The sequence below is a fragment of the Eschrichtius robustus genome, chromosome 15, assembly GCF_028021215.1.
Source record: "Eschrichtius robustus isolate mEscRob2 chromosome 15, mEscRob2.pri, whole genome shotgun sequence".
In the NCBI taxonomy this organism is placed as follows: domain Eukaryota; kingdom Metazoa; phylum Chordata; class Mammalia; order Artiodactyla; family Eschrichtiidae; genus Eschrichtius; species Eschrichtius robustus.
Genome location: NC_090838.1, coordinates 64,372,602 through 64,395,673, shown reverse-complemented (window position 1 = coordinate 64,395,673; position 23,072 = coordinate 64,372,602). Strand labels below are relative to the sequence as shown.

Below are 23,072 nucleotides of genomic sequence, written 5' to 3'. Positions count from 1 at the left end.
CTCCTGCCAGCAGCTCCCTGCCGCCTAGCCCAGGGCCTCTTGTAGTGAGACTCCCCAGGAGGACAGATGCCATCTTCCTTCCCAACTGACATCCCCATCGTCTCATCCCAATCTGAGCCTCTTCTGCCCCTGGCTCCTCACCAGTAGGGCTACTCCAAGGACTCAGTTAGGACTGAGAAGGGGGGGTGGGGCCATGGGGAAGGGACACTGTCCAAGCCCAGATTCTCTTTCACAGAGAGTTTGAGGAGACGATGGATGCACTTCAGGCTGACATTGACCAGCTGGAAGCAGAGAAAGCAGAGTTAAAGCAGCGATTGAACAGCCAGTCCAAGCGCACGATCGAGGGGCTCCGGGGTCCCCCTCCCTCGGGTATTGCTACCCTGGTGTCTGGCATTGCTGGTGGTGAGTGCAGTGGAACAGGCAGCACTAGCCCAGAGGAAATTGAATGGCCCCCCTCCTGCCCTTGGCTTCAGTTTGACTTCTGCCCCCCTCTTTTCCCCCTGGATATTCAACCAGGAACATGCTTGCCCAGTTTCACTCTGTGGCAACTTTTTTTTTTTTTTTTAATGAATTTATTTATTTATTTGTGGCTGCATTGGGTCTTCCTTGCTGCGCGCGGGCTTCTCATTGCAGTGGCTTTTCTTGTGGAGCATGGGCTCTAGGTGCGCGGGCTTCGGTAGTTGTGGCTCGCGGGCTCTAGAGCACAGGCTCAGTAGTTGTGGCGCGTGGGCTTAGTTGTTCCGTGGCATGTGGGATCTTCCTGGACCAGGGCTCAAACCCGTGTCCCCTGCATTGGCAGGTGGATTCTTAACCGCTGCGCCACCAGGGAAGCCCTCTGGCGACTTTCACCAAGTTTTTACTTCTCCTTGAAGATATGTGCAGAGTTCTGACCAAGGTGGGGCAGTGGGGCAGTGGGGCCTTACCAGGTTGTTGGTAAAGCTCAGAATTACAGTGACAGTTGGACTCTAGTAGATGTCCCTTCTGGGTCTGCAGTCTGGCTTTTCTGTCCCAGCCCTGTATTCCAGAGGGTCATCAGCCTGCAGCAGTGGATGGTGCTTGCTCTTGATTCCTCCTCTGCTTGGGCACTGCATTTTTTCTTCCCCACTGAGTTCACGTGGCTTCACCCTATAGAGTGGTTGTCTCTTCCATTACTGAATTCTCCCAGTTTCACTTGGGGCTTGTGTTCTGACCTTTGCCTGGTCTCTTAGTGTGGTCAGGGCTCCTTATCTGGAGTTTTTCTGGCTTCCAGGCCTAATATCCTTAGTTTCCTGACCAAGGAGGCGGCCACCACCATGTTAGTTCTCATCTACCATGTAGTTTGGTTTTTGTTCTCTCTTCAGTTTCTTACTTACTCTTCTCACCTCCAGAAGACAAACTCCTTGTAATGGAATTAAACCCTCAGGATCTCTAGATCTCCCCTCCTGTGCTTGCCTTGTCAGCTGGCCTCACCTAGGGTCTTGTCCTCATCAAAGCCGCCATCACTGGTGCCGCTTGACCCTGAAAGTGACCAAGCGTCTTCTTGACTTTAGACTCCTGTGGTGCAGACGGCTCCATGTTCCTTGGGAGGGGAGTCTCCAGAATTACCGCATTGCGTTGTTTTAGCATAGGCTCTTTAAACAAATATGGGTTCTTAGTTTATAAAACTTCACACCAAAAAGAGGGTGACTTTTGTCTCAGAGCACTGGGGAACCTGAGGAACATGGGAATGTGTCTACATCCTCAACTTAAGTTTTGCTGCTGGGGAGCACTAAGGGTGCGGACATATCAGGGTTTCAGGAGTGTTCCGTCTGCCCTTCTGGGAGCTGGAGTCTGAGGCAGGGAGGCAAGAATGGCCTCAAGTGCTTCCTCCAGCGCACACTCCCGCTGCCACTCTTCCTCACGTGTTGCACCCTGTATTGTGGCCTGGCTCCCCTTTTCTGTCTTTCACACATATTTGCTCTTTCCCCAAAAGTAGAGGCGGGGTCTTGTTAGAGAAGGTGATCAGGAAAAAAATCTTCCTGCATGCCCAGGATTCCTCTGGTATGTCCCCCTCACTCCCAAATCATCTAATTGCTCTTTCCTCTTTTCCTGCTCCCCCATGGGCTATCCTGAGCACAGAAGAACAGCAGCGAGGTAGAGACCCATCCTGGTGGGGAGTTAACAGGGCTGGTGGGAATTGGGGCTGGGGGAGCAGGGTGAGACTGCCCCCTTGGGAGCAATCACAACTGGAGGTAGGAGGGGATAAGGAAAGGGGATGACTAGGGATGGAGCCCATCTTCAGCCTTCTGCACCTGGGGCTCATGACATTTGTTATGGTACCCATAGGAGGTGCCTCTGGGCAGGCTCTGGGATCTGTGCCAGGCCCAGGGCTGGTGAAGGACTCACCACTGCTGCTTCAGCAGATCTCTGCCATGAGGCTGCACATCTCCCAGCTCCAGCATGAGAACAGCATCCTCAAGGTGAGGAGGTCACGGGGGGGATGGGTAGAGGTGGAGTGTAACTGCCTCATTGATGATAGATGGCAGGGCCTTCTATCACTTACTACCACTACCCCTTCTTCCCCCTTCCCCCACAGGGAGCCCAGATGAAGGCATCCTTAGCAGCCCTGCCCCCTCTGCACGTGGCAAAGCTCTCTCTCCTACCCCGTGAAGGCCCTGGCAGTGATCTAGCTGCTGGAGTGCTGTATCGTAAGACTAACCAGCTGCTGGAGACATTGAATCAGTTGAGCACACACACCCATGTCGTGGACATCACCCGCACCAGCCCTGGTATGGACCAGCCAACTCCTGAGATGAAAAACACACCCCTTCCCCTCGCCCCAGGCAATTCCCACGCCAGAGAGGCTCTTCCTAGCACTGCCCTTTGGCCTAAATGTTTAATTTGCTTGATTCACCTACTCTCTTACATGTCTACTCCATGAGCGGGTCCAGTATCTGCACTAATGACCCTTAATCCAGTACAGCTGCCTGCCTGGGCCTTGGTGGGCCTCACTAGCCTTCTCTCCCCACAGCTGCCAAGAGCCCATCGGCCCAGCTCCTGGAGCAAGTGGCTCAGCTCAAGTCCCTAAGCGACACCATCGAGAAGCTCAAGGTTAGTTTAGACCCTGCCCTTTTTCACCCAACAGTGTCCGCTTCAGAGCATTCCGTGGTGGAGGCCCTAGCATGTTCATTTCCACAAGGACTCCCAGGGTTCCTGGGGGCCCAGCCCTGTGCTAGATGACACACTGGGGAGGAGATGGAAGGGGAGGCAGGATTCCTGCCTTGGGAACCTGCCCTCACTCCCAAACAGATTCTCATCAACAGAAAACAGATTCTTATCAACAAAATGGGTTGAGCTAGGATCATCTTTAGAGCGTGTGGTTTCAGGCACAACTTCTGTCAGAGCTGATATCACTGCAGAGTAGAATGGTTGGAAATGGCTTCCCAGAAGCTATAGAATCTGAGTTGAGCCTTAAAAGGGTAAGTATCTAAAGTAAGGATGTTGGGTAGGGATGGGATTGGAGTTGAGAGCAAAAGTATTGTGATAAAGAGGATTGATCCCTGCTTCTTTGGTATTAGTGTTCCTTCCTGTGAAACCAGGCAGGTACTGGGCTAGCCTGTGGGGGTACCCTAAATGAATCCTTTTCCCCTCTGCCAGGATGAGGTCCTTAAGGAGACTGTATCTCAGCGCCCTGGAGCCACGGTCCCCACTGACTTTGCCACCTTCCCTTCATCAGCCTTCCTCAGGGTAAGAGGGAGCATGGGGAGGAGGATGGGCAGTATGGAGGGCTCAGGTGGGTCCTTCCCCTCTCCTCCCGAATTCGAAGAGGCTTCTAGGGTCTCAGGTCCAACAACTGAACATCCTGAGAAATCTGGCCAAGTCTTACTTGCAAGTATCTTAAGAGTGCTTGCATTGCTTCCTGAAATTCCAATATTTTAGCAGTTAAACATCTTCTATGACTTTTGACATCAGGAGGGGCTCAAAACTCCCTTGTCAGGCTGTGCACCTCAATTCTGATTTGGAAAATGTGGTCATTATAGCCTAGCAGCCTCAAAGCCTCAGTCACCCAGGGTCTCAGTGCTCAGGGACACTGTCAGTGGCACACAGCTCAAGTGAGTCCCTGACCTGGAGGCCTCTTCCCCTTCCCAACTCCCAGGCCAAGGAAGAGCAGCAGGACGACACTGTATACATGGGCAAAGTGACCTTCTCGTGTGCTGCTGGCCTTGGACAGCGACACCGGCTGGTGCTCACCCAGGAGCAGCTGCACCAGCTTCATGGTCGCCTCATCTCCTAAATGCTCCTTCCCTCGCTGTCCTCTTCTACACTCAGCCCTCCTGGTGCCGCTCTGCCTGATGCATAGCCACCAGGTAGCCCCCAGGTAGAACCGCCTGTGTAAAGCTGTTCCTGCCCTTTTCAGCTTCACTCCCACCTGTCAGTGCGCTGCCCCTGCCGCTTGACCTGGTTCCCCTATTTCCATTCCCTGACCTCTGCTGGAACTTGCTGTTCAATTGCTCCCTCCTTCCTGAGGAGCCTCAGGGGCCGTGGGGGGTAGGTAGGCTGAGATCCCACCACCGAAGGTCAAGTGAGGTCTCCCAGATTGAGGACTTCACCCCTTGATTAAAGTCACTTCTGCTTCAGTGTTCTCTGTGTGGTGTTGGGAGTGGGACTTGGGCCATTTGGCTCAGAGCAGGAGTGGAGGAGAAGGGATGCTGAGGAGGCTTTGACTGGGTCACATTTGAAGGTCTCCCTCTGTAGTGACCAGTAGAATGCCGTGTTCCTCAAATTTGTGTGCAGTAAGTTTCTCGGAGCAAGGGGAAAAGGGCTAGCCCACGGGCTCAGCTCCTGAGTTCATTTGTGGAGTTAGGAGGCCAGGAGTATTTAGTCTCTGCCAGCAGGCCTGCCTCTGCTTTCTGGATCTTCCACTGCTCTTCAGGCCAGTGTTTGGAGCTGGGCTAATGGTGTGATCACCACCCCAGACAACTTTCTGATGCACTGGCACAGTCTCCCCATAAGATCTGGGGCCTTTCAGAGGGAACATTTACTAAGCAAGGGAAGACCAAAGCAACAGACCGGTAAGAAAGGATAGAAGTTGCAAAAGCTGCTCCCAAGTCCCACTACAAATTAGTATCACGTGGGGAGCTCCTTTGAAAAAATTTGCACATTTCTGGGCCTTGGCCCAGACCTACTGAAATCACTTCTAGATTTGGGGCCCGTTAGGCCAATGAGCAGTGCCCCGGCATTTTAGAGCTTAGCCCCAGTTTAGTTCAGTTGGCTGACTCCTTGATACTGTCTCTCTCTCTCTCTTTTTTTTTTTTTTGTCTGTGCTGTTTACCCGCGCCCCCTGCAGTGGAAGTGTGGCGTCCTAACCACTGCACTGCCAGGGAATTCCCTTGATACTCTCTTTTATTCCCTCCTTGGGGAAATCCTGCCCAGGCTGCCAGAGGTCTCTGATCCAATTGGAGGGAGAGACCCCTAGTGCTTAGGAGCAGCTGCAGCTAGGTCAGGTCCTCTGCTTGTGGGAAAGGAGCAAACAGGACAAGGAAGTTCCAGGTTGGGATCCCAGGGCACACGCTAGCGCTGGGCGCATTCCCAATTGGTGCACCCTCTGGGAAGGTCGGTGGATTATGGTGTTTTGATACCTGCTCTGCACCTTAGCCTTTTTCAACTGGGGTTCCAAGAGAAAATGACTTGTGTGACTTTCCTCAATACTCTCAAGGATTACACATAGCTGATAACATTTGAGATGCATAGGATACAATTCTTTATATACCTAAGGGGTACCTTAGGGTGTTAGGGCTTAATTCTTCCAGAATTGGTTGAGGAGGGTGGCTGTGTCTTGATATCAGAGAGTCTTTACCTCACCTCTCCAAATTGGCCTCCTCTAGTGCTGAGGAAGTTGCAGACCACACTGTTCTTTCCCTGGGATTGGATTGTGTTCCTGTCCTTTCTACCTAAGCTGCTGACCTCCCTTCCCATTGGTGGTTACCAAGGGCCCAAGATACCAAGGGCCAAGACTGGGCAACTCCCGGGGGTACGAGAAGAGGACAGGGCTTTCTTGTTCTGTCCTTTTGCCTTGGTAGTGGTTTCTCACCATTACTGCTTTCCGAATACCATACTTATTTATTCAGTTGCCTGTTGGTATCTATCTCAAAGTCAGCATGTCTAAAACGGAAAGCATCTTTTCCATGTCCTGTATATGACAAGCCACAAACCAGGGTATCTGATGGCTTCTCCACTCTCCTTAGCTAATTTAGTTACCCAGTCTTGTTCAGTTTTTCCTTCATTACTGTCTCTCACATCTGTTCACTTTTTTCCGCTCCCTCCACTGCTAACTTCGTGTATAATTTCTTGCTCTGGGTATTTCAGCAGTCTTTGAAATGGTCATCCTACCTCCGTTGCCTCTCTCACCCAATTCTCATGGATGCCCAAGAGACCCTTCCAAAATGCACACTGGGCTGTGTCATTCTCTGTTTAAATTCTGAAATGGTTCTTTCAAGTAGAATTTAAAAGTTAAACAAAATCCTGAAATGGTTCTTCCAAGTGTCTAGAATTTAAAATTTAAATTCACTAGAATGGCGCACGAGGCCATCCATGATTTGGATCCTGCCCACCTCTCCAGCCTCTCTTGTGCCTTATGGTCTAGGCTTAGTGAACCCCTGCAGTTTCTTTGCCACCATGTGATTGCTCAGGCCTCTTCCCACTGCCAGGAATGCCAGTTACCTCCTTCCTTCCTTTCTATCTCTCTGCCCCCACCCCACCCCACCCCATCTTAGCTGACAGCCTGTTCATTTATTAAGACAGTTCCGGCACTGCTACCTTAGGAAATCTCCAATCCCTGTAACCTCTTAGGTGCTCCTCTTCTGGACAGGCAAAGAATATGAACCTTTTTTTTTTCAGGTGTGCTTGGATTTAGTTGCTTTGTGACCTTGGCGAGATTTCTAATTACTGGTCTGCTTTCTCAACTGCAAAATAGGAATAACAATACCTTAACAGGGCTGTGGTAAAGGCTAAATGAGAGAAAGCATGCAAGCCTAGCCCACAGCAGCCTTTCTTCTCTTCTTCAGTACACACCCCTATGGCATTGCTTTATACCAGTAAGTGTCTCTTTCCATTGTGATTGTGAGTTCACCCATCTGTCTCCTTTAGCCAGACTGAGAGTTCCTTTAAGGTGTCGTTCATCTCTGCCTCCCCCAAAACACAGGAGAAGGGCACACGTTTGGGGAGCAGCACTGTGAGTTTCATTTTAGAAATGAGTTTGAGGTGCCTGTGAGAATGTCCAAGTGGTTCCAACTGGATACAGAGCTCAGCAGAGAAGTCTGGATTGGAGATAAACTTTGGGGAATGAGTTGGGAGTGTGTCAGTGGTGGTTGAAGACATGATTGGGATGAGGTGTATTGTCTTAATTCAGGTTACTTAGAAAACCGAACCTGAGGCAAAGCTGCAGTGCTAGTGCTTTATTGGTAGGTACAATCCCCAAGCAGTGAGGGTGAGGAAAGGTAGGCAGGAAAAGAGAAGAAAACACAAGGTTTGTTTTAATGAGTGGGCCACTGCTTCACAAATACACAACCGGCCACTTGTCCACGTGTGATGTCTCTGGATAGACTATACAGAAATGCTACGTGTGGGTTGATGGAGGGATGGAGAGAGCAAATTCACCTCCTCTCTCTTCTGTCTCCTGTCCTTCGTTGCTCCAAGTTTGCCCTGTTGGGTGTTTGCTCCCCTTCACTTGTTGGGATTGTGTTAGTTGACCACCAGAAAAGCCAGATCCCATGCCCTGCAGCATGGCGTATCATCCAAGTCCTGAAGTGTGAGGTGAACAGAAGGGCACTGGCCTATAGGACTTGGTCAAGACAGAGTAAGCAGCTAGAGGTCTGGGAATCAGGTGAGGCTGCAGATCACCTGAGGAGAGAGTATAGGGCAGGAGGAGGGTGGAGCCCTGGGCAGTTCTGAGAGTTAAAGAACCCACAGCAGAGCCCCAGGGATCATCACTGGAGCAGAGGCCCCCAGAGGAAGAGTCACAGGGCCAAGGAAGAGAGAGATTTGGGGGAGGTAGTTGATAGTTTCATGTATTGCTCAGTGGTCAAATGGGCCTGAGTTCAGAAAGAAAGTGGCATCTGATTCTGAGGTGCCTGGTGAGCTGGTCAGAGCTCCCTCTATTGGTGGAAGAGAGGGAAAAGCAACTGGGTTGTGGTGGCGAGAAAGGGGAGAGAGCAGCACGTGTGCACTACCGTTTCCCGATATTCAGTGGTGGAAGTTGGGTGGCCAGGGGATGGCAGATAGCTGACGCATCATTGCCTGTAGATGATAATGGGAGCTGCTCATGGAGCCCAGGAGATTTCTGGAAACGGATAGGATGTGGTGGTGGGGAGGGAGGCCTAGTGAGGCGCTATGTGTACCAAGGATGGTGCATAGCATGGGAACAGTCTCCTTTGATCCATCTACACCCAGAACTGTCCGTTGTGATACAAGAACACAGTCTCAATTTTGTCTCCTAGGAGCCCCTCTCTTTTTGGGGTTCTTGGGCAGATTTCCAGGGTCAACATCACCTTCCCCAGCCTGGAGACAACTTTGTGAAGTAAGTATAAGGCTTATATCCCAGCTCTTACACTTACAAGCTGTATGAACTTGGGGAAGTTGCTTAACTTCTCAATCTCAGTTTCTGTATCTATAATAGGCTAATAGCACCGTCCTCAGGTGGTATTTTTTCCTCAGGTAATCTTCAGGGAAAGGTTAAATGAGAAATCATGTTTGACACAGGTACTCAATAAGAAATGATACTGGGGGAGGATGATATTGAACAAATGAAAAGGAAATAAAATGCAAGCAGCCACATTCCCAAGACATACGCGTGTGACACAAATAATCATATTTTGGTCTCCAAAGGACAGGCAATCCTCAGTGCCCCAGTTTTTGGCTTGTTTTCATGGGTGGTTACCATCCTATTTTCTACCATCCAGGCACTGTTTCCTCCTACTGTTAGCAGGCCAAGGCTGGGGAAGAGTCAAATGTTCGTGGCACTCCTACCTCACCCCAGTTTGAATTTACCTTCGTGGTTCCCATTTTCTGTGCTGTCGCGGAGCGGGAAGCAGGAGTGGGTGCAATACAGAGACCCGAGTCTCTGCTGGCTAATCCTAGGAAATGTGCAAGGCCCCAGAGCCAATTCTGCCCTACTCAGCCTTGGAGCTGAAAGTGAGCCAGGACCCTGTGTGCTCTACAGCTCCACGTGCCCAACTGGGGAAGCTTCATAGCACTAAATACCTTGAACCCTGTCAAGTAGGCCCAGAACACCTAGAGAACACGGAATCTGAGGGTGAGCAGCTTCTCCTGCCTCCCTGTGGACGGTAAACTCCATGTAGCCCTCTCCTCCTGTATGTATATCGAGAAGCATGTCCATTCACCCAGGCTTCCTTCATCTCTACCACGTGTGGCAACGGAAACAGGCAGTGCTGCTCCCAGGGACAGACAGCCTCTGTTGCTGAGGTGCTCAGGGGGGTAGCCTGGGATGTTTGGCCTCCATTTCTCTCCAGAAGGCTGGGGAGTTCGGGGGTGAGACCTGGACATCTCGCTCAAATAACTGGTGTTAGAGTAAATATACGTCTGTCACCCTGTGTTTTGTTACTTTTTATTGTGGGAAATTTTAACATACAAATGAAGAGAGTAGAGTGTGATGAATCTCCATGTGCCCATATTCATTGTTTCGTGATCCATCTTGTTTCCTCTGTGTAGCTCTTCTTCACTCTCCTCTACCCCCAGATTATTTTGAAGCAAATCCCAGACATTATTTTATCCAAAAGTATTTTAGTATCCCTAAAAGATAGAGCACTTAAGAAAACTACAATACCATTATTGCACCTAAAAAAAAAAATTCATCAAATATCCCGTGTTCAAATTTCCCTGATTGTCTTATAAATGTTTTGTATTATAGTATGTGTATTCGGGTAAGGTTCAAGAAAAAGATACATACTACAAATAGTTGTCTTTTGAGTTCCATATTCTAAATTATCATTAGTGCATCAATACAACATATACTTTATATGCATGTATCTTAAACTTCATTTTCAGTGTGTCAGCAATTCAAATGTAGCTTATGTTATCCTGAGAATACAAAGAACACAACGTGGAGGAAGATTGAGAACAGAGGTTCCCAGTACGTAGTCACTAGTGATTGTAGAGATTTTCCTTTTAGTGTTTTCTATGTAAAACATTAATTTAAAGATGTCCTGCCATGGCTCTGCAAGAATAGATTTGCCAGAGGGGGAGTACAATGAAAAAAAAATGGACCCAGAGTTGTTAGGAGATAAAAGATGGAAGTCAAGGAGAGAGAATATATTTTGAAACTAAATATAAGGATTTCCTTCATTCCGAGTGTAAGCATCTGTCTTAGCTTGGGCTGCTATAACAGAATACCATAAACTGGGTCACTTATCAACAACCAAAATTGATTTCTCAGTTCTGGAGGCTGGAAGTCTGAGATCAGGGTGTCAGCACGGTCAGGTTCTGGAGAGAGTGCTGTTTTGGTTGCAGGCAGCTGACTTCTTCATATCCTCACATGGCAGAAAGAGAATAAGCTAGTTCTCTGGCCTTTTATGAGGATATTAATCCCATTCGCGAGGGCTCCACCTTTTTGACCTAATTACCTCCCAAAGCTTTTACTTGGAAAAATATATCACATTGGGGATTAGACTTCAACATATGAATTTTGGGGGACACACATTCAGTCCATAACAGCATCCAAATTGGTGTTGAGGAAAGAAATTGTATCCTCTTGCTTTTGCCTCAGATTGCCCATTAATATACCAAATATATAGTGCCCATCACCGGAGAAGGAGCACTCCCAGCATTGTATATGGAAAGGCTGGGCAGTGGGAAAGGAAAGTGATGGGAGAGCAGCTTGCTTTTGAGATACTCTAGGTAATGGGTATCAAACCCTTCACTTTGGGAAGTCTGTCAAATAGCTGAAGCAGTGACTCTCCAACTTTAGAAATGATGGTAGATGTAACAAATTTATACTGAAGATTTGAAAGGATTGAAAAAATGTTTATGGAAAGGGGTCAGATAGATACCCAGGCAGTAAGGGAACGTGGGTATTGAACAAGAGTTATGTGCTTTCAACCTCTGCTCCACAGGTCAGGTTCAAAATTCTAAACCCTTTAACTTCAAATATGGGGCACATACCAAGTAAAGCTTTTCTTCAAATGCAGCAACTGGATGGAGCTATAAGAAAATAAACACTTCCATAGAATGTAACTTAGAACAGCCCTTTGAACTTCCTTCATTCAAGCCACACCAAACTGGCCAAAGATGTTGCACTTTTCAACAAACAGAATAGTGGAGGTGCCACAGACAACCCTTTTATCATAGGAAGAGACATGTAAACGTGCAAGAGAGTGATGGAGCTGCAGTCAGCACTGGATGCAGTGAGAAGAGTATAGAACAGTGACTGGACAAGATGACTTTCTCCATCCCTATCCCTGTCAAAATGCTGGATTTATAAACACTGAGGCCAGTCTTATCCATTTTCAGAGAATTGGCTTAGTGGAGAAGGAAGTGGCAAGATTTTTTTGTCCCCTGAAATTGCTAAATAGGACTTTACAAAGAGGCACATGAGGGTCATGAGATGACTCTGAGATAAGCTGAGGAACTTGAAAGGTGAATTTTACAGACGTTAGAGGTCATTTCTCCCTGGCTTGCTGAGCCCTTAAGAGTCAGCCATGAGTGTGGTATGACCCACTATTCCCATCTTGTTAATCATGGCTGCACAACAACAAAGGGAATGGCATAAACCAGCTTCCCCATGAAATGGGGAAGCTAAGAAAAAGGTTGCCCAGTAATTTTAGTTCTGGGGGAGGGAGGTATTTCCAACTTCTCAAAGATTTGTGCCCCCAGGGTAATTTGTTTTCTGTTTAATTTTTCATATTTTATTCCTGGTATTAATAGGTTAAGAAAGAACTTTCCCAAGTACTGATTGATAGATAATGTTTATAAGCAGCACACAAAATGTTCAGTTTCACAAATAATAACATTCATTGATCCCTTTAAATGCAATTTCAAAATCTGTGTATCCTGAACGGCAGGAAGTTGAGCAAGTGATTTCTGTAGCTATATTTGATTTTAGTCAAGGACACTTTTCCACAATGAACAAGTACTAACAAATATTAATAAAACACTATGCCAAATGCTTATTGGGCTGTCAGCTTTTTAAGCAATGCCATTCCAGCTACTACTGAAAGCATTTATTTTAGAAGCTTTAATCTGATCTGGGAAAATGGGTTCTCCTCCAACTTGACAAATAGTATGTATAAGCCCCAAAGCTTTTAAATAAAAAAAAGCCTTCCAACCCTGAAGCATTCATGTGAAACTTAGTTTCTCAAAATAAAAAATCACTCGCTATCTGAAGAAAATATTAAAACAAGTTATCTTTTGAGACAGATAAACATTCTTGCAAAAGAGAAACAAATTAATTCACTATCCTTAATAATCTGTTAGATTACTGTTGTCTAGAAATGAGAATACATGAAACACATTTTCACTTATCATAGGGTCCAAGGTGACATTTAGATTTCACATATTAAACAGTTACAGTATAGCCTACAATGGCACAAAGACACGTAATACTTCATTCAGATAGTCAAAAGTCAGAAGGAGCTACATGATTTGCAATATACTTTAACTTTTGTGTGGTCATTAAAACCCAATAAGTAATTTGAGTATGGTATTATAAAGGCAGGCAATTAAAATCTCAAATATCACTCTAAAATCAAAGACATGAAAATCTTGTGTTTCTTTATCTTTTATTTACATGGTTAGGTATCAGGACCTTACTGTAGAAAATATTGTTACTATTTATGGTTGCCCCAGAAAATAATGAAGCTTCAGAAATTTAAAATTATAAAAGAAGCTTCAGTTCTTCATTCATAGTAAGCAAGACTTTAACCTCAGCAAACTTCCTGGGATCCTTTCAAATAAAGAAGATATCTGAGACTTCCCTGGTCCAGTGGGTAAGACTCCGCTGCTCCCAATGCAGGGGGCCCGGATTCAATCCCTGGTCAGGGAACTAGATCCCACATGCATGCCGCAACTAAGAGTCCACATGCTGCAACTAAGAGTCCGCAGGCCACAACTAAAGATCCTGCACGCAGCAACGAAGATCCCACATGCCTCAACTAAGACCCGGAGCAGCCTAAATAAATAAATAAATATTAAAAAAGAAAAAGATATCTTCAATTTGTACTTGACCTTGTCTTCCAATTGATGTTTCCTTGACTCATTTCAGTGATGAACTCTGTGACAAGGTCTTCAAGAATATCCACTGGCTTAGTATAAGGATTCTAATCATCCCCAAACCCATACATCATTCTTGTAATTCTTTAGAAAAAAAGTTTCTTTTACCAGGTCTACCTACCGCACCTCCTCCTCTTTCTTCATTTTCTTTCTCAAAGGTGGGGTTTTCTTCCCTATCTTCTCAAGGGCATTTTTATTCTTCAAGTATGTCCTTGATGTCCTGCCAGTGCTATTTCAGACTTGGACTCAGTTGGATGGCTGGGGTGCCAGGTTTGGAACAGAGCTGGGTGCAGTGCCAAGGTCTCCCCAAGTCATTACTCAATGACTGGAGCTGGTGTCATGACAGCAGCAGGAGAATCCCACCCTAAAGGGAAATCTACTTCACTGCTTCCATGGTTAGATTTGGATGGGTGGTGGGATGACATGATTGCTGAGGCCAATCTTGGAGGATGGAGGGAGAATAGTGACTTTGCTTCTAGGTGGGGTTGGGAGTAAACTTAGGCCTCCAATCCCTGTAGTCCTGGGAAACATCATCTTCTGGTCATAATGTTCCCATTATTTAACTTGATGATCTGTCCTTCCTTGAAGCCCAGATTCAACTTGGGATGAGCAGCCATTTCCTGAGATTCTTAGGGTATCTCAGGTACCTGCTTTACACACCTGAAGTGATTTTTGCAAAGGGATATTAAAGTCAAAGACATCACCCTGATCTATGAAGCAAATGCCAATGAAATCACTATGTACAGTGTCATCCTGGAGCTAGATTGCAAAATAGAACCTGGAATCTGTCACTGTCTCCTCAGCCAGGATATTGTTCTACTGGTGCCTGAGCAAAGAGTTCCCCTGATATTTTATACTCGAGTTGATATAGGCAGTCTTTCCTTTTAAAGTGAACAGTCTAAGCAGACTGACCTGAATTCCAGCCTGTAGCCACCATTGGAGACCTGGGGCAGAATCTGGTAGACATTGACATCCAGCTTCATGCGTAGGATAAGGCTTGTACTTTGGGCCACTCTCTTGGCCCTGCTCTCCATGCGTATTGTTTCCTTTAATCCCTAGATTCTTTTTTGCTTGCTTTTTCCTTATAATTTATTTGTTGAAGGAACAATTTCTCTGAGTCTGTTTTTTTAATGCATCCTCATGGTGTTAATAGGTTCCTCTACCTTTCATATTTCCTATAAATTATTAGTTAGATTTAGAGCAGTGATTCTCCAAGTATGGTCCCCTGACCAACAACATTAGCATCACCTGGAGACTTGTAGGCGATGCTAAATCCTACCCACCCAGAGAGGCTGGCTGTCAAGGTCACCATCTTGGTGAGGCCTAGCATCCCATTTTTGTGAAGTCACCCATTGAAGGAGAAAGGTAAAACAACTGGAGTGGGAAGGGGTGAAAGGGGTGGGCAAGGTAGTGGCTGGTCTACCACTAGGTAGGTATTTCTAGGCTTTTTTTCTAACAATGACAATTTTGACTTTTTTTGCATAATGTCAGAGCAAATGGCTTATGGTTAAACAGTTAATTTAGCTGATTAAATGTACTTTGAAAACTATATGATTACTGGTTCAATGTTCCCTGCCTTTCTTGGAGAAGTGAGGGGACAAGTATTCACTCTCCCTCAATGCTTATGCCATCAAATCTTGACACTTTCTAGAAGACAAGGTAGCTCAGATATGGCAGACCCTCCTCTGGAGTTTTAGGTCACCTTTGTACTTGGCAGCCAGGGGCACCTGGTTTTGAAATATCCTTGGCTGGATCCTTCATCTGCAGCAACAGCTTGTCAATTTCCTATAGAGAGTAAAAGCCAGTCCTGTTTTGTCAGGAGCCATCCTTCTGATCTTAGTGGAAAGGGTCAGCCTAGGACTGGCCATCCTGGCAGGCAGTCAGTACCTACTTAAACAGTTGAGGAAGGACCAATAGGTGGAACTACACTTTCATGAACTCAACCTGCCTACTAAGTTGTGAAGTCAAACTTTGTTTTCCAAAGCCCCAGTGAACAGTATCTAAGAAAAATTACTTTAAACCCATCTTTATACTCCTTTGTAAAAAAAAACAAACAAAGGATAAGCTGTATGCATTAAACACTCATAGACTTGAAACCCAAAGGAGAATGGATTTTACTGTATATAAATATTATTTTATTTTATTATTTCTAACATATGCTATTTTATTTATTTACTTATTATTGAAGTATAGTCCATTTACAATATTAGTTTCAAGTGTACAACATAATGATTCAATACTTTTATAGATTATACTCCATTTAACGTGTATACATTTTTAAAGGTTAATTTATTATTATTATTTTAAAAATCTATTTTATTTATTTTATTTTTGGCTGTGTTGGGTCTTCGTTACTGCGCGCGGGCTTTCTCTAGTTGGGGCGAGCGGGGGCTACTCTTTGTTGCGGTGCGCAGGCTTCTCATTGCAGTGGCTTCCCTTGTTGCGGAGCATGAGCTCTAGGCACGCGGGCTTCAGTAGTTGTGGCGTGCGGGCTCAGTAGTTGTGGCTTGCAGGCTCTAGAGCGCAGGCTCAGTAGTTGTGGTGCATGGGCTTAGTTGCTTCGCAACATGTGGGATCTTCCCGGACCAGGGCTCGAACCCGTGTCCCCTGCATTGGCAGGCGGATTCTTAACCATGCGCCACCCAGGAAGCCCTAAAGTTAATTCTTTTTTTTGGCTGTGTTGGGTCTTCTTCATTTCTGTGCGAGGGCTTTCTCTAGTTGCAGCAAGCGGGGGCCACTCTTCATCATGGTGCGCGGGCCTCTCACTGTCCCGGCCTCTCTTGTTGCGGAGCACAGCCTCCAGACGCGCAGGCTCAGTAGTTGTGACTCACGGGCCTAGTTGCTCCGTGGCATGTGGGATCTTCCCAGACCAGGGCTCGAACCCATGTCCCCTGCATTGGCAGGCAGATTCTCAAAACTGCGCCACCAGGGAAGCCCCCTACAGTTAATTTAAAAAGAAAAGGAGCACTTAGGTTAACAGAATGATAAAACATGATCACAGCTTGTTAAAGAGAATTTTCCTACATATTAATACAATGATATTGGAAATTCAGTTTTCAGTGGAAAAATATCCTAACTTTCTATTTTGGAAGTAAGTAGTTGGGCTCCTGTTTTAAATGAAGATATGTCTGAAAAAGAAACATGCCCACTGACCTAGGGTCAGTGGGGGGACAGAGTGAAGAAGGGTGCAGAGACTGGAACATACTTATGCATTCTACTCTTGATAGACATTTGGGTTGATTCCATGTTTGAGCACCTACAAACAATGCTATGTAAACATCCTTGTTCATGTGCCCTGGTACACACATACTCAAGTGAAATTGCTTGGTCATTCAGTATGTATATTTTCATCTTTATTAAACATTGCCACATTGTTTCTGCAGAGTGGCTGTATTGGTTTACACCCTCACCAGCAGGGTGAGTTCCCTTGGTTGGATTCAAGTGCACCCCCTTTGGGAGTGGGGGGAGATAAGTCTTGGAAAAAATGAGGAAGCCAGGCAGGGGAGGGCCTTGGGTGCCAATCCAAGGAGTTCAGACTTTATTTGACTCTGTTGATTCTGGAACAGGGAACAAAATGCAAAAATTAGGTTTTAGGAAGGTGAGTCTTTAAAGCTCTCAACTGGTTTGTGTTTCGGGGAAGAGTGGTGATGGTGGTGGAGTTGGCTCAGGCCAGCAGCAGAATGCAAGCTCACAAGAGAGAGGAGAAAATTTGTGGGGAGAAGGTAAAAGAGGGGAACTGAGCAAATGCCAGGGGGCAGAGACCCAGAGTGTCCCAGATCTACCAACTTTGTCTTTGATCTAATTAGACTATGGCACACTGCTACAACGCCTCTGGAAAACACTGTGGTGTTATTTAACAAAGATGAAGATGCACATACCCAATGACCAAGAAGTCCCCCAAATTTACCAAAACAAACAGGCAAACAAAATCACCCCAAAAGAAGGGATTTCAAGAAGGAAAGAATTGCCAACAATGTCAAATGTACAGAGAGATCCATCAAGAAAAGACCTGAAAAGCATCCACAGACTTTTGCAATTAGGAGTCTGATGATGAGCTTTGCTAGAGAAATGTTTGTGGCACCATGGGGGCAGCAGTCAGAACACAGTGGCTTGAGAGGAGAGTAGGTAGTAGCAAAAGGAGACCGAGTATAGAACATGCTATCAGGATGGTTGGATGAGCACAGACTCAGCACACAGAAATATTTAGTATGTGAGAAAGGTAATATTTTGAACCAGTGGGGACAGGGTACAAAGTTTGACAAATGGCGATGTAACACTTGGGAAAAATAATAAAGTTAAATCCTTATCTTATAGCATATACCAAATTAAAGTCCAGAAAAAACAAAACCAGAAAAGAACTAGAAGAAAATATAGGTGTACATAAACTTGGGGATAGTTAAAGCATTTCTGAGATTGACAACAAACCTAGAAACCTTAAAGAAAAATATGGGTAAATTTGACTTCCTTAAAATTCACACACACACACACACACAAACTAAACACTTCTGTAAGGAAAAGAAGAAAAAGACCATAAACAAGAATGAATGACAAATGACAAACACAGAAAAATATTTACAATATATGGTAAAGAATTCCTATAAATAAATAAGGAAAGGGAAATACACCAATATAAACATGGATATGAACGTCAATTCACACACACAAAAAATGCAGTTGCATTAGGGCTGGAGAGAGGCACAGGCAGTGCTCCAGCCAACTCTCAGTGGACACTGGACACAAGGAGGAAAGCATTTTGCTGCCAGGGCAGTTCCCTTCCTATGTCCTCCATCAGGAAGGATCCTCAGCCTGCAAACCTGTTCCCTTTGTGCATCCTGGAGGGAAGGCTACCTATCCCATATCTTCTTATTCCCTCCCCAATCCAGGATAAAGCTCACCTTCAAATACCTCTATGAAGTCAAAAACAAAAATTAGAAGCTAAAATAATCTGAAGTAAATGTCCAAATGGTTTAGACAAGACCTGGGTGTGTAGAAACCAAAGGGTTTCACTTGAATGCTTGACAGTAATGTCCCCATTGGTCTTCCCACCTGTGCTACAGTCTACTCTGATGCCAATTACTCTATTCTTGTACAAAGTCCCATTCCACATTCCTTTGAGTTAGACACATTTGCTGATGTTTATTCCTCTCTCTAGAATGGCGCAGCCTATCTTACAGGCCCAAACCTTTTTCTCCCCAAATTTGCCCTGTGCCAGGGAAACCGCATCCATGTTCCCAGGATATACTGTGTTCTTCCACCTCTCAGTTCTTCATTTATGTGGCTCCTTCCCTCTGCCTCAAATGCTCTTAGAAGGCAAGAAATGACCATTTGTGGAATGAATTAATTCTCCAAACACATGTAGTTTCTCTTTTACTGAATGCCTTCCTCTCTTTGTACTTCTTTAGGGGCCTCACACTCTTCTGCTTGTGAATTTGTCTAATCTCTGGCCTGCTGGAAACTCCCTGAGGCAAAAGTCTGTCTGTCTTCTGGCCTAGGCTGTCCTGGTCTGCCTGAGCCTGAGGGGTTTCCTTGGTCACTGGACTTCTCAATGCTTAAACCAGGAAAGTCTCAGGCAAACTGGGATGAGTTGCTCATCGTAGTCTTGCTAGTCTTTCATTCCTTGGATTGTGAAGAGAACTAGGATGTACAGTTAATGCGATGGCTCAGCCATGGCCTCCAGAACATTTTCCACTGTCTCCTGCAGGCAGGACTAGGTCCAAGAGTGTGGCTTTTCCATTGAGGGAAAACTCCACATGATCTAGGAATAAAGTAAGACTTTAAACCAGGAGATACATTTCGTACGTGAAAGGGAAGTAAACCCTGAAATACAGGTCTGAAGACACAGAAAATCCACAGAAGGGCCTGTGGAATAAGAGGAGTGGAGTTCATTTTTCAATGGAGCTTCCAGCCCCTCCTCTTCCTCCTATTTCTATGAGTCCATGGGCAACTATTGTATTCTCTGAACCTGAGTTTCTATGTCTACAAGGTTGGGGATGAAAATGCTGTCCTGGCAGAACCATTGAGGAAGTTAAATAAGGGAAGGTATGTGTAGTACCAAGCCCAGTGCTTGGTTCCTGGAGATGCCGAAACTGCCAGAGACTTCCCAGCATGCTTCCTGCCCCCTCCCTGCGCTGGTGCCTGGCCTCCCACTCCCACTTGCTTTTTTTCTTTTCACTTCTCATTCACTGTCTCTCCTTTCTCTCCTCTCTCCAAACTTCCTATTTTCCACTTATTGCTCCCTCATCTTATGTTTCCTACTTACGAAGAAGGAAGTAATAAAATGAGGGCAAAAATCAGCATAAAACCTAGAAAAATCAGAAAGTATGCAACATTTTTCTTGCAGGGTTTGGTTTGTTCTTTGGTTTTCCGTTTCTGTATCCTTCTCTGAAAAGTCAGGAATTGGGGTTTGCAGAGCTGGAGTGGCAGTGGGATGTGGAACATTCCCCTTAATCTCAGGCTTATGGAGAGAAGAGGCAAAAGGTCTGACATCCTTCCCGAGGATTGCCTATTTTAAGAAGCTGATTCTCCCTGAGTAAATGCCTCGGCTGGCCCTGTTGTGCTTGGACAAGCTAAACCAGCAAATAATAAGCCTCCCTAGGACATGCTGATTAGATAAGCCAATGAGAATCATGGAAGACACAGACAGTAGATTAAAAAACATAAAATGAACGTTACTTTTACAGTGTCTATGAATAGACAAAGACCTTTTGATTCTAAAATAGATGGTTGGTGAAGCAATAGTGGAGGGGCTATCTTAATAGCAGAGGTAGAAAAAGGAGCAGCGAGTGGGTTCCAAATGCAAGGCCCACCTTAAAGAGATTGGATTCAAGGGCCCAGGAGCAACAGGCCGCTGCACTGGGGGTGAGTAGAGTGAATTTTAAATATATGGAGTTACAGCTTGGTTGTAGGTTTTGGTTTGGGGATGTGAGTGAAAGAACTGAGTAGTATAGGCAGGAATCCCCAGCCCACCGAGGGTCACGTGAGAACATTATTGCTTTTTGCTAAAGGTCTGCGCAAGACTTAGAGAGCAAAGATAAGAGACAATCTAATTGTTTAAATTAATCTATAACTATTCCAACACGGTAAAGGACAAGTAAGAGAATGACCAGTTTGTTCTATAGTAGTGTTGCTTTTCTGTGCTCCCATCTCTGCCTTCAGAGAAGGGATCATGTATGCGTGTGTGCATCTGTACAGTGTCAGACTTCTACAGCGAGGGGCTGAGAATAGTTATATTCTCTGCATGGAGGTCTAACTACCCCTCTTCAATCCATGCTTTTCAGCCATGGAAGTCACAGAGGTTGGTCCTGTGCCTACTTCACGCTTCTTCCAGTTCAGTAATGATTACTTATAGCATCTTTTTGGAGGCTCCTAAGAATCCAGGAAACGTGGGACTTGTACAAAAATCCCCACTTCAGTTAAGCTTTCAGACCTGAGGGAGGCGCCCTTTTATGAAAGACCCGCTTCTCGGGCTCTTGAGGGAGTAAGAGGGAGGGATGCATGAGAGGCCGGGGGAGGGGGGGCGAGTCCACATCTGTCTCCCTAGATGAAACAGGCTGCATAGTACTGTATCAGGACCCCTGAAGATCAGATGGCTTTCTAAAGAAAGTGTCACCCAGCCCTTGATGACATTCTGACTCAGAAACCCAGAGCCCTTGGCTCTGTGGGCTTTTGTCCCTGAGAAAGTATGTTTTACTCTCTCTCTAAGCAGGCATCCTGGAATTTGGAACTGAGCTGTCAGCTCATGAGCTGAGGGATTACCTCAGGAGTACCCTAAAGACCCACCAACTATGATCTTTCTCCCTCTCACCCCCCAACTTATTTTGGATGGACCAGTCTAAGGAGAGACATCTTTCCCCATCAATTGCAGGCACTCAGTAAGTGGTTTGTTGCTTGACTGAATGCTTGCCCACTATCCTTTCAGTCAAGTTCATTTTCCCAGAGAGGCAGTAATCAAGTACTTAAACTTAATAATGGAGCCACTCAAACATCTCTTTTACCTCCCAACAGAGATGGAGGCCATGCCAACAAAGGAGATAACTTTAGCATGAGCGATGTCATAACAAGAATCAGACAGTAGAGTGTGTTCTCCAATGTTATCACTCCCCAAACCAGAATCAACTGGTCTTGGGTTTCCTTTTCTCAACCTTCATTGTAGAAAAGATTGCTCCTTGAGCTACTTGAGATATACTTCCCTATCTAAAGAACTGGGCTCTGTGCTTCTATTGATTTATTATCTCAAAAGTACATGATTAGGATGATTTTATATAACCTTGAGGACAGGAGCCCTTTAAGATTCTCTTAATAAAAAATGAATTCAGCTTGGTTTGAGGCCTAATAAGGCACTGCAATACTCACTTCTGGTATAACAGGTCGTAAACTAGGTCTGACTCACCCTCCTCCTGTGTTTTAGCCTTCCTCTCCTTAATCCAGTACAAGAACAGCCCTAACAGAGAAATAGAAAATGACCGTCCACACCTCCTTCATCTCTGCCTCTTTTACCTTAAGTCTGGGCAACCTGCAACATCATTTTATTTTATTTTATTTTATTTTTTTAAACGTCTTTATTGGAGTATAATTGCTTTACAATGGTGTGTTAGTTTCTGCTTTATAACAAAGTGAATCAGCTATACATATACATATGTCCCCATATCTCTTCCCTCTTGCATCTCCCTCCCTCCCACCCTCCCTATCCCACCCCTCTAGGTGGTCACAAAGCACCGAGCTGATCTCCCCGTGCTATGCGGCTGCTTCCCAGTAGCTATCTATTTTACATTTGGTAGTGTATATGTGTCCGTGCCACTCTCTCACTTTGTCCCAGCTTACCCTTCCCCCTCCCTGTATCCTCAAGTCCATTCTCTAGTAGGTCTGCATCTTTATTCCCATCTTGCCCCTAGGTTCTTCATGACCATTTTTTTGTTGTTTTTTAGATTCCATATATATATATGTTAGCATACGGTATTTGTTTTTCTCCTTCTGACTTACTTCACTCTGTATGACAGACTCTAGGTCCATCCACCTCACTACAAATAACTTAATTTCGTTTCTTTTTATGGCTGAGTAATATTCCACTGTATATATGTGCCACATCTTCTTTATCCATTCATCTGTTGATGGACACTTAGGTTGCTTCCATGTCCTGGCTATTGTAAATAGAGCTGCAATGAACATTGTGGTACATGACTCTTTTTGAATTATGGTTTTCTCAGGGTATATGCCCAGTAGTGGGATTGCTGGGTCGTATGGTAGTTCTATTTTTAGTTTTTTAAGGAACCTCCATACAGTTCTCCATAGTGGCTGTATCAATTTACATTCCCACCAACAGTGCAAGAGGGTTCCCCTTTCTCCACACCCTCTCCAGCATTTATGGTTTGTAGATTTTTTCATGATGGCCATTCTGACTGGTGTGAGAACAACATCATTTTATATCAGACTTCCTAGAACACAGGCTCTCTCTTTAGGAAGAGTCATTTCAACTCAACCAGGTCTTGTTGCTCACCTGCTCTGTGCTAGGTACTGTAAAAGCACACTAATGGCCCGGTGCTGCTTCCTATGGGGTAAGCCCTCTTGGTCAGCAGCCATTTCAGTGCCCACTGTGTACATACAAGGCACTTTGCTAGGCTGTGGGGGCAGTATGAGGATAAATAGCACATGGGACCTGCCTTCAGGGAACTCACAATCTAGGGGGAGATGCAAGATACATGCATTTCAATTAACAACTGAAAATAATACTGTGTAACTATTCCATTGAATAAGCATGACTCATCAGATAAAATCAGAAAGTAACTTGATTTCTGCCTCTTGTTGCTTTTTAAAATTTATTCTGTAGGTCTAGATCT

The 23,072-nt window shown here is 45.4% G+C and overlaps 1 protein-coding gene and 1 pseudogene across 7 annotated transcripts in view; one reads left to right on the top strand and one right to left on the bottom strand.

Moving 5' to 3' along the window:
• The window catches only part of DCTN1 (dynactin subunit 1), a 30,179-nt gene extending 25,584 nt beyond the window's left edge, over window positions 1-4,595 (top strand). For 3 of the 7 annotated variants that reach the window (XM_068565187.1, XM_068565185.1, XM_068565188.1), the window contains 7 exons: window positions 236-402; window positions 2,098-2,112; window positions 2,305-2,438; window positions 2,555-2,747; window positions 2,990-3,069; window positions 3,616-3,705; window positions 4,115-4,595. In XM_068565187.1, coding sequence (XP_068421288.1) covers window positions 236-402; window positions 2,098-2,112; window positions 2,305-2,438; window positions 2,555-2,747; window positions 2,990-3,069; window positions 3,616-3,705; window positions 4,115-4,252 — 817 coding nt within the window. In that variant the 3' untranslated portion in view covers window positions 4,253-4,595. The remainder of the gene's footprint in view (window positions 1-235; window positions 403-2,097; window positions 2,113-2,304; window positions 2,439-2,554; window positions 2,748-2,989; window positions 3,070-3,615; window positions 3,706-4,114) is intronic. The other 4 variants (XM_068565186.1, XM_068565190.1, XM_068565191.1 and 1 more) reach the window with 2 other exon arrangements.
• An 8,878-nt stretch (window positions 4,596-13,473) lies between these two features.
• Window positions 13,474-14,273, bottom strand: LOC137777384 (adaptin ear-binding coat-associated protein 1 pseudogene; annotated as a pseudogene).
• Between the last annotated feature and the right edge of the window lie 8,799 nt (window positions 14,274-23,072).